The following is an 11,470-nucleotide window of genomic DNA, read 5'->3' on the forward strand; positions in this document are numbered from 1 at the left end:
ACCTGAGGACGCATCTGTGTCACGTTAGTGACACAGATGTGTTTAACCACATCTACAAGCTCATGGCGTGTCACAGAGGGCCGCACTACAAGCTTGTAGATCTGCATTCTTGAAAAAATCTTGAAAACGTGTGCAAAATCTTTGAATATATATTCTTTCACAGCATCTTTCACAACATCTTTAACTCGAAGGGGGGGGGGGGCGGGCAACATGTTTTCAGATAGGGGGTCCGCGGCCAAATATAGATTATTTGTGGGGGTCCTTGACGTGAAATAGTTTGAAGCCCACTGAGCAAACTGTCAGGATTTAGAAGACATTTAGTAGAATCTGGTGTTGGGTCTCAAAGTGTTAATCTCCAACGTTTGGACAATTAGAGAGATTAGCTGCAGTTTGAGATGCAGGCGTCGCTTATCTCATTAAGAAGGCACTCTTATTATGAATTCCGTAATTGTTCTCCAATTATAAAACCACGGCGTTGACCTTTCCCCAGTCGTGCTTCAAACTCCGAGTTTATGCGTCCGGGAAAAGAGAGTGGTTATTAAATACAATGGGCTCAGGTAATCAAATGCTGTTTCAGTGTGAAAGCTTCTCGATTTATCCCACGCGGTGACTCATCTTAACGTACATGAACCCTGCTTACCCGCCAGTCCCGCACACAGGTCAGAAATACAAGGGGTTGGGGCCACGCATCCAGAATCAGCCCTCGGCTATATCTGTCAGAAATACAAGGGGTTGGGCCACGCATCCAGAATCAGCCCTCGGCTATATCTGTCAGAAATACAAGGGGTTGGGCCACGCATCCAGAATCAGCCCTCGGCTATATCTGTCAGAAATACAAGGGGTTGGGCCACGCATCCAGAATCAGCCCTCGGCTATATCTGTCAGAAATACAAGGGGTTGGGCCACGCATCCAGAATCAGCCCTCAGCTATATCTGTCAGAAATACAAGGGGTTGAGGCCACGCATCCAGCATCAGATTGTTTGCGGTGGACACAAAAATGATGGCTTGAGCAGGATTTGAACCCAAGAGGTATGGATTGAAAGTCTTATTGCCTGACGAGCCATGCTACGAGCTGACTGCTGGAATGCTTTTCCAGTGTATACTACATTGGTCCCGAAACTCGGGACCAAGCATGTACCGAACCGAACGTGCTTGGGTAACGGGTACCCATTACAATAATTCAATTTCGGTTCTCTATCGGTTCCCACAAACACGCAGTCACACTCTATATGTATTTATTTTCTTCCCTTTTAATAGATGCACAGGGAACAGAGCTGATCTACAAGCCCACACCGCGTTGCATCAGCGACGCGTTGTGGACTTGCAGATTGGCGAAGGCGGAGCGATCTCTCTGCAGTTGTCGAGGTGTCGAGGTGTCTAGAGACAGAGACTCAGAGAGACGCGCTGTGCCTGGCACTGAAGCAGAGAAGCAACATAATTATTAAAGTTTCTTAAACGTAATTTTCAAGTGAAGTTTATGGGAGGAAACTTTTAAGAGAGGGGACAGGAGTCTTGCACCTTGCCTGAGTTGCCTCACTGCATGTGCGCTGGCTGCACAGCATTGAATCAACATGAGACGAGAGAGGAGAGAAAAAGCGTTGGTGCACCCGCTTCGAATGCGCGCTTGTGTCTGTCTGTCTGTCTGTCTGGTGTGTCACCGGCGTAGGGTCCATTGGGCCACGCAGGCCATGGCCCAGTCAGTTTAGAGCTTGCAATTGCCCAGTCTAACTTCGAAGAGAGGGGGCCAAAACAACCCCCCCCTCCCCCCCATAGAATCCATTTACTTGCCTCTAGTTCTGGGTGCCTGACTGACGCAGTGACCTGCCAGCCTCATCATTCTCTCTGTGACTTTGTCTGTGACCCGTTTCTGATGTAATCTGTCCTAGTGACACCTAGTGCCATTCGTAGCATTCTTGGGTAGACTCCATCCAGGGCTCTTTCCTGTTGTACTGTGAGTGTCCATGTCTCAGCCCCATACAGCAGTACTGACTCCACTGTGAGGGTCCATGTCTCAGACCCATACAGCAGTACTGACTCCACTGTGAGGGTCCATGTCTCGGCCCCATACAGCAGTACTGACTCCACTGTGAGGGTCCATGTCTCAGCCCCATACAGCAGCACTGACTCCACTGTGAGGGTCCATGTCTTGGCCCCATACAGCAGTACTGACTCCACTGTGAGGGTCCATGTCTCAGCCCCATACAGCAGTACTGACTCCACTGTGAGGGTCCATGTCTTGGCCCCATACAGCAGTACTGACTCCACTGTGAGGATCCATGTCTCAGCCCCATACAGCAGCACTGACTCCACTGTGAGGGTTCATGTCTCAGACCCATACAGAAGTACTGACTCCACAGCTTATATGAACACTTTCTAAACAGACTATTACTATTTTGTGCTGGACTGTAGAGAGGGGGGAGGGGGGGGGGCTGCAGAGGTCTGCCATTAGGCTCCTCTCTCTTGTCTGGCTGTACCACCAGGTGCAACGTGTCTCCTTCTACAATCCAATCCAATCACTGCTTCAAGACAACAACACTAGGGCCACAAGGCCTTCTTTGCTGAGTGATGTCCCAGACTGAACAAAATAATCAACACAATAGCAGCAGGCTCTGGTTTTGGCTGGCTGGCTGGCTGGGCAGCGCTGTGAGTGGCTGCAGGCTCCGTGCTCTAGGTTGGCTTTGTTGTTTGGATCATTACACGTGTGTGTGTGTGTGTGTGTGTGTGTGTGTGTCTAATTATGCAAAATAGGTTGTAGGATTGTAAAGGTTTGACTACTGGACATCGTGTGTGTGCAAAGCCATAAGGGCACTCGAGGGGAGGATTTTTAAGCGTTCTTCATTCATTATGAATAATATTTGAATAGGCGAGCTGATAAAGACTATCCATTTTTCATGTCATTAGCGTTGGCCTGTGGCGAGGAGAGGCTAAGCTACACAGTGTAAGGACTACACACTGAAGCATAGCCTCTCCTCGGCCAACGCTAATGACATGAAACGGTGTGCAAATGGTCTTTATTGTATATTAACTAAACCCTAAATATGTATCCGTTGACCCCCCCACCCCCTCAATGACCGATACCAGAAAAAAACCCGATAACAAACTTATTGAGTACCCGTTAACCGTTATCAATACGTTTTGGCCTTATCAAGCCTTGAAGCCTGATATTGAGCGCAGCGGCCCATGACATGTTAAAAACAATCAAGACAAGACAAGCGATCAAGAAATAAATGTCACGTGTCAAATGTCAATGTAATTTTTCATCCATGCTGGCACAAAGATGTCGGCCTAAACGTGTATTGATACCTGCCAACCAGCGCTGCACAGGGAAACAAAATTACTCTTTTAAAGTGATGATATACATACCGGTATTATCCAGTATTAACAGTTTCTTTAATGTTATTGTATTGGTAAAAAAAAGTCTTGATGATATAAAGGCGTGTATTGCCATCTCCAGCTGTTTAGGTGGAGGAGCAGATGTTTGAGCTGAGGGTGAATGGGATGGTGTTAAAGAATATCACTTTAAAAAGTTTATGTTCAGTTGTTATGTCATTTCGACAGTCCTGTAGGTGTTGGAGTGAGTTATGGGTGTTGCTGGTGAGGGGTGGATAAATTTGGACATCCTCCGTGTAGCAATGGTATGCAATGTTGTGTTTTTTAAGGATTGCTCCTAATGGCAGCTTGTAAAGAAGAAACAGCATAGGGCCAAGGATAGAACCTTGGGGGACCCCAGATGTGAGGGATGGAGTCCATGTGCAAGCAGGAATGACTGTAGCTGGGTGTAAATAACTTTTTCAAGGACATCAAGGTTATTATTTTTTTTAATGGGATGGACAACAGCATGTTTCAGGGCGGCAGGGACAGAACCATAGAGGAGGGAAGAATGTACTATGCTTACTATGCACACTTGGGCCGGTAGCATTGAATACTTCTTTAAAAAGCCGTGATGGGATCCAGTCTGTGAGACAGTTAGTGGGCCTCAGGCGCATGACTACAGCAGTGAGTGTGGTTAGAGACTGGGTGAGGGTAGCCGTGGGAGGGCAAGGGAGGGTCTGGGGCTGTGGGAGAATGAGCAATACGGTCTATAAAGAATCTTTGAAATGTTGTACAAAGCAACAATGATGGGATGGCCAACTATCAGTGATGGGGAAATGTACTCATTTATTTATTTTACTTAAGTAAGAATATTGATACTGCTATGAAATACCGTTGGAAATGGCCGGGAATCAGCATTGACTAGAGTAGTGGCGTAACAGTATTGGCATACTTACAAAAGCATTTATTTCATAATTACATGGCTTCTGTGGACTCTAACATTAGGTTAGCTACATGTTAAAGCATTTATTTCATATTTACATGTCGATTTCAGCTCTATTTATTTCAGACATACTCTAGTATGAGAAGAGTCTTCCTGTGCTATTTACTCATTTACTATTTTCTCCTCTCCTGAACAGTTAGTCGTGACAGTCATGACTGTCTCTGTATCAAAAAGAGTCACATTGATGAGATTTAGCCTTTCAGAGCCACGGACCACCATTTGATGAGATTTTAGCCCTGCACACCCAAAACTAAAGAATGTTATGTTTGATAAAAGCTTGCTCACAATTCCATGCGGTATTGTGGGCAAGCTTATCTCTCTAACTCTTGAGAGCGTAAAATTAACCCGTAAAGGGTCCATTTGGTTTCATTTCCACGCTCTCAAGAGTTAGAGTTCTATTTAGGGTCCATTTGGTTACCAACTCTCCATCATTTAGTTTCAGGGGGACCACCTGGAACCTCCTCAAGGACTACTGGTTGAAAACCACTGGTGTAGATAATGCATGGAAGAGGGAGGCCATCTGTCAACGAGCGTGCTGCGTACTACAGCCAGGCTGTCTGGAGTTAGCCCTCCTCGCCTCGCCTCCCCTCCGGTTTTTGATTACTTCTTTATCTCCCTCTGACTGGCGCTCTGCGCTCGGTAACAGTGACCCGTCCCGATTGCTTCCCGGACCGTATTTCGTCGGGATGCCAACCTCCTCTATGCTGCCATCCATTCCAATGAAGGGGTCAGGGGAATCATTTTATTTTTTGGGATCTCTCCTCTACAGTGCCATCCATTCCAATGAAGGGGTCAGGGGAATCATTTTATCTTTTGGGATCTCTCCTCTACAGTGCCATCCATTCCAATGAAGGGGTCAGGGGAATCATTTTATCTTTTGGAATGTCTCCTCTACAGTGCCATCCATTCCAATGAAGGGGTCAGGGGAATCATTTTATTTTTTGGGATGCCTCCTCCTCTACAGTGCCATCCATTCCAATGAAGGGGTCAGGGGAATCATTTTATTTTTTGGGATGCCTCCTCCTCTACAGTGCCATCCATTCCAATGAAGGGGTCAGGGGAATTCATTTCATTTTGGGATGCCTCCTCCTCTACGCTGCATGCCATCCATTCCAAGGAAGGGGTCAGGGGAATCATTTAATAGTTTTGGGGGGAGCGGAGATGTACAAATCCCAACGAGACAGCCAAGCGAGAAAGTGGAGCGTGATTGGAGAAGAAATAAACTAGAAAAAAGAATGCTGCGGTTTAAAGAAATAAATACATTGAACCCATTAAGACCGAATCTATAAAATGTCTCCTAAATCCTAACGGTTTTCTGAAAAACTTTAGTTTTGAGCAGTACGTGGTGCTCAAACTTTGTGTTTTAGTTTTTTTTGCTTTGTGCCCCATCTAAAAATAGGGGGACTCCCAGAATCAAAGATTATGAGTTAAAAAGGTGCACTTTCAAAATAAATATATATAGTCAAAGATTTGCACACATTTACACAATTCTTCAAAAATGGCAGATATACAAGCTCATAGCGCCGCACAAAATCGCTTCATAGCAAGGCTATAAACACATTTGTATTTATTTTGCACCAAGACCCTTTTTGTACAAACAATATCATATTATAATAACATCATAGCCTATATGTATTCCTATAGGAACTATATTTCCCGGCAGAGCCGAATAAAACGACAGAATATTGGCTAAGCTCGTAAAAGTGTTGTGTCCCATTACTGGATAAATAGCTTATAGTGGAACAACAGCATGGAAGTAATATCTCACTGGAAGGCATGTCAGGATGGCATCTGCTGTGTATTGTCGCTGTAGGGCACACCCGCACAGACCTCGTTTCAACACATTTCAACTTCTGATTTTTGTAAATCAACACCATACATCGTCACTGTCGCGCTAAGGAAAATAGTCAATCTGCCCTGTACTGTGTATATTTGCTATACATACATGTAGGCCTTCTTCACTTTGATGTTTCACTTTGGATTTGTGTGGTTATGCGTTGTTTGCTTTTCCTTTCTGATTATTTTCCCCCTTTGGCAGTGGTGGAAAAAAAGTAGTTAGTCAAAAAACTAAGTCAAATGTTTTACTTACAAGTAAAAGTCCGGAATTCAAAATATAGGCGTGTGTAAAAGTGCAAAACGCATCAAAATGTATACGTAAAGTACCAAAAGTACTTATTATGCAGAACGTTTTCAAATGTGTAAAAAATATAATTTGAAAATAGCAGATCTACATGCTCTCAATTCAATTCAATTGGCTTTATTGGCATGAGAAAACATATATGTTTACATTGCTAAAGCTAACAATGTGTCACATTGTGAGCTTGTATATCTGCTATTTTCAAATGGTTGAAATGAATATAAGGCTGAAGTGGTTAATGTACTGTATGTTTTGTAATGGCCTAATCAAAATGTACAAAGTAAATAACTAGTAACTCAAGTTTTCAAATAAATGTAGTGGATTACAAGCACAGTATTTGGATCTGAGATGTAGTGGAGTAGAAGTAAAACTACTCAAGTAAAGTAATAATACCTCAAAATTGTACAGTACTTAAGTGAATGTACTTAGTTACTTTCCACCTCTGCTGAAAAGTGATGGTTTTGGACATACAAGTTTTCCACCTGACATCAGCAGGACTCGGGACTGAATCTAAACGCTTGAATACCAACATAAAATATGATTTAACTGTGAGCTGATTTAGAGTTAAACATGGGATGTCACATTTTACTATCTGCATATGGCCATGATTGATATGCCTAACACGCACACGCACGCACGCACACACACACACACACACACACACACACACACACACACACACACACACACACACACACACACACACACACACACACACACACACACACACCTTGTTTGCCTTTGACGGTGGCGTATGTCTGTATGTTTGTCCTGTTTGGTAAAACGGTCTGTCTTTGAAGCATTCCATGTTAATGGTCCCGGCATCTTTTGTGAATGACCAGGCAGGCTATAAGAAGCCCCGGGAGAAATATTAGCCCAGCAAGGTCAGAGCCGACAAGGTCCCATCTGTCTCTGGACCCCCCCACCTGCATTACCACAGCCCCACCGCAGCCTTCTTGGCCCGGGGGGGAGGGCAGAGGAGAAAGCATCATCCATCTGATTTAGGAAGACTCTGTCCACCAACACTGCTGTAATTTCAGAGCTTGAATGAATAACGCCGGTGGTTTATTGTTCATGTCAACTGTCTGTCGCCAAGCCGGTATACACACACCGACACACACCGTGAAATTACTGGGGTCGATTCTATATCAGACCTGTTGAAAAGTAATAATGCTGTGTTGTTGAGGGGCCCTGGCCCCTCCTATATACAGGTTTAATATTTGTTTTAAAAACGCCATTGACAATGAAGAGGGTTTAATGTTTGTTTTGTCCCCAACACAAACATTACATCCCATTAACAATAAAGAGAATGTAACGTATGTTTGTTTTACATCATCATCATCATTACATCATGTTGTAATGTAAGATGATAAGAGCGCCTCTCATTTCACACGGGTGTGATTTATGAACACATACACAGCTTAACGTTGGGAAAGTTACATGCACAGTCGTTAAAAGTTGATTTCTCTTTCTCCCTCTGTCATTTCCTCGTATTTACTGTAGATTATTTAAATAATAATGTCATGCAAATGTGTCCAGTGCATAGCCTGCAGTCTAAATCTAGTCTACAAGGCATGCATATACTGCAGGCCTTGTAGGCTAGATTTAGAAGACATTTGGAAGCTCTTGTATTCCGAAATGATCAATTATTTATACGGAGAAATCCCGTCATTTAACATGTATCTCTATGGGGGAGAAGGACAGCTTGCCCTGTCTCCTCGCTGCTAACGTACCTATTGAACAAGCACGTGTTGGGGAGGGACTTAGCGAAAGCGTGTGTGTGTATAGGCCCTATATATATATATATATATATATATATATATATATATGTTTTGTGCCACAGGGACCCCAGAAGAGACGGAAAAAAAGATTTTCCAAATAGTTTTTTTGGTGTCCAAACCTACCAATGTGTATATAGTTTGCAGTAGCATTTATTGATACAGTATATAACTGGGTGGAGATCGTCTCACTGCTCTTCTGTAACAGTGGTTCCCAAACTTTGTCATGTCAAGGACCCCCAAATTGACACTAATTGAAAAGATATGCCAGGGAAGAGAAGATTTGTATTACGGTTCTAGCAGTGATTCTCAACCCGTTTAATTCCGATGACCCCCCAGTTTGACATGCATATTAGTCTACGGACGCCCATTTAATAGCATTTCTATCTCTGGGACCCCAATTTATATTATAAAATCAATGTTAATTTAACTCTTGAGAGTATATAAAGGCTCTCCATTTGTACACTCTTGAGTTACAGACCCATAAGGGTCCAAACTATATCATTTAGCTGGGGGGACCCCCTGGAACTCCCTCAAGGACCCCTGGGGGGGTCCCCGGACCCGGTTTGGAAACCACTGTTCTATGAGACAGACTCACATGGAAATAAGATAGCTTTTTACAAATATCATCGACGACGTCATCATCATCGATCATCAATGAACATGGAGGACGTAGGGGCTCCGGTACGAGGCATTTGCTGTGGGTAATTACAGCCTATTCCAGAGATATCTGGGCGACTAAAGTATGGTGCCTCTGAAGTCTGGCTAGTTGGCAGGTAATTAAAAAGGGTCCCCAGCTCATTTTGTAGGTGCAGTCAGAAAGTCGCTCTGGCCTCTCTCAAATGGCAAGGCTACACACAAGCTATAAGTTCTGTAGAAAAGTCCATTCCATTAATTTAGGATCAGTCACAGAGCTCACTTCCACTCTGCCACTGTGTATTAGCGTTCCCATTTTGCTCCGCTTGATTCTTTCCATCGTGTCAGTTGCTCTGCACTATACAGTGAGTATACTGTAGGAATTGCAAGTGTGAAATCTCTCTTTAACAAAACTTTGTTTGTTTAAAGGGTAAACCCACTTTTTTAGAGGTTTGAGTTATTTTCTATTGGCAAACTAGTCCATTCCATGAGTTATTTTGCTCCGTTGAGGTGTTTATTAGCAATTTAAGAAATACAAATAGTCGCTCATTGACTTCCATTGTAACGGGGAAACAGCTCTCAAAGTCACTCTTTTAGCACATAAACCAACGCAACAAAAGCTGATTCTGACAGTCACACCAGGAAAACTCATGCAGTTTTATTTTTTTCTTTTAAATTAGATTTATAAAGTTACTATTTTGGTCGGAGATATACTGAAGCAGTACTCCGGAGCTCCCAACTCTCGCGGGGACATCTTGCAAGGTTTCGTTTGTAAACAAAACGAAACCAAATCGGATGTTGAGAGATCAACATCTGGTCGAGACAACACACACACACATACACACACTATTATGTCAACATAACATCCGGTCACTGCGTTTTGGCCCTTCAAAATAAGGGTCAAACGTGGGAAAAACCTTGGCAATATAATAACAATTCTTAAGTTAATCGTGGCGGGCATTCAATGCTTTGCTCTGAAGACGTGCTCCAGACAAGCGAAGGACATCATCACGAGGACGTTTCCCGCCAGACACCTCCCCTTAATCCCCCCCCAGCGACAGCTGCCACTCGGAGCCTCGCACAGCAGCACGATGCCCACGGTGGCGGCCGCGTTGAACGCCGCCACCACGTAGGCCTCGGCCCCGAACTGGGCCTGGGAGCTGGGGTGGACGAAGGTCAACTGCTGCCGGTTCTCGGGGTGCCTGTAGGCGAACGGCGGCCCGCGCACATGGTTCCACACCTGGCCTGACGTCATCAGCAGGACGCAGAAGAGCGCCGAGAAGGCCCACACGTTCCTGTCGAGGCGCTTGAGGTAGGCGAGCGCGCCGGCCAGCGCCAGCAGCAGGCCCAGGATGAAGGGCTTGGTGAGGTCCGGGGGAGGGGTCACGTGGACGTGCACGCCTGTCTCGTCTGTCACCCATGCGGCCAGATGCGGAGCGAAGTGGCCTCTGTTGTCCAGGTCGTACTCGGACGGTGTCTTCCCTTTGTCGGGGGGTGGGAAGTGGAGGAGCGCCGGGACGGTCTCCAGATGTAGCGCCTTGAAGACGTCCGACGCTTCAGCGAGGTCCACAGTCGCGAAGAAGACTTTGTTCGCGTTGGTCGTGAAGGCGGTGGAGTGTCGCCAGGTGTTGGCCAGCACGCGGAACTCCTCTGCGGCCTCCCGGCACATGGAGCAGTCGCCCGGCTGGCGGTTCGCCGTGAACATGACCACCACGGAGTAGTTCCTAGGCGGCGTCTCCACGAAGCGGTGGAACATGTCACCGTTCATCCTGATGATGGGCTTCCTGGAGGCCCACTCGGCCAGCTGAGACACCTTCTCCGACAGCGACGGAGGTCCTTTCTTCTGGGCGGCGGAGGGAGCGCCGTTCCAGGCAAGGAGCAGGAGTAAGACGATTACGAGTTTCCGAAACATCTTGGGAGACACTGGCACAACCATAGACTAACGTTAATCTTGATCTGGAGATGGGGAACTATTTGCCCACGCTGCTACTTATAATGCTACAGCGACACAAACGTCATGCTGTGCCTGGCCAATCGGAGAAGCCGAGGCCTGCTGAGCTTCCCAATTAGGACAAATGGATTACTAGGGATGTGCGTGTTGCTTATTGAAAGGTTGTAGTTTTATAGTCCAGTCTAGTCTTATGTATACATGCTTTATGTACAGTTGATTCTGCCGACAACAATGCATTCTGGCGGGCCTTGATGGCGTCGCAATGGCGCATTCTACTCTTGTTTGCATGCTGAAAATGGCAGATATACAGCCAATCTCACTGCGTGAAAAAGGAGTTAACGGGCAATTCTGGGCACTCGATTTACCAGTAAACCTCAAGTTTAGCAGGTATTTACAGTAATATACGGTATAATATACAGGTGTGATGGTACAATTCGGGAGTTTAGCGGAGTTTGTTGGAAAGTTTAACGGGAGTTTCCTGTAATATACACATCCGTATGCCATGCTTTTTGCGCAGTTTCTGCAGCTCGTAGACTGTGAGCTTGTAGATCTTATATAGACAAAACTAACACTGTTGAGAGGGTAGAGTAAAGGAGAATAGTTGGGTCATGTCTGATACTTCCGTGACTGCGGAGAGCAAAGGTCCGTCTCT

The 11,470-nt window shown here is 45.3% G+C and overlaps 1 protein-coding gene across 1 annotated transcript; it reads right to left on the bottom strand.

Annotated features, from left to right (window-relative positions):
- Positions 1-9,828: 9,828 nt before the first annotated feature.
- Positions 9,829-10,779, bottom strand: LOC310862009 (dolichyl-diphosphooligosaccharide--protein glycosyltransferase subunit MAGT1-like; the record flags this gene model as incomplete). Its single annotated transcript, XM_083769745.1, has 1 exon — positions 9,829-10,779. The coding sequence occupies one exon, from the start codon at positions 10,777-10,779 to the stop codon at positions 9,829-9,831; it is 951 nt and encodes a 316-aa protein (XP_083625871.1).
- Positions 10,780-11,470: the final 691 nt, after the last annotated feature.

This window comes from Protomyctophum parallelum (assembly GCF_964188405.1).
Source record: "Protomyctophum parallelum genome assembly, chromosome: 7".
Classification (NCBI taxonomy): Eukaryota; Metazoa; Chordata; class Actinopteri; order Myctophiformes; family Myctophidae; genus Protomyctophum; species Protomyctophum parallelum.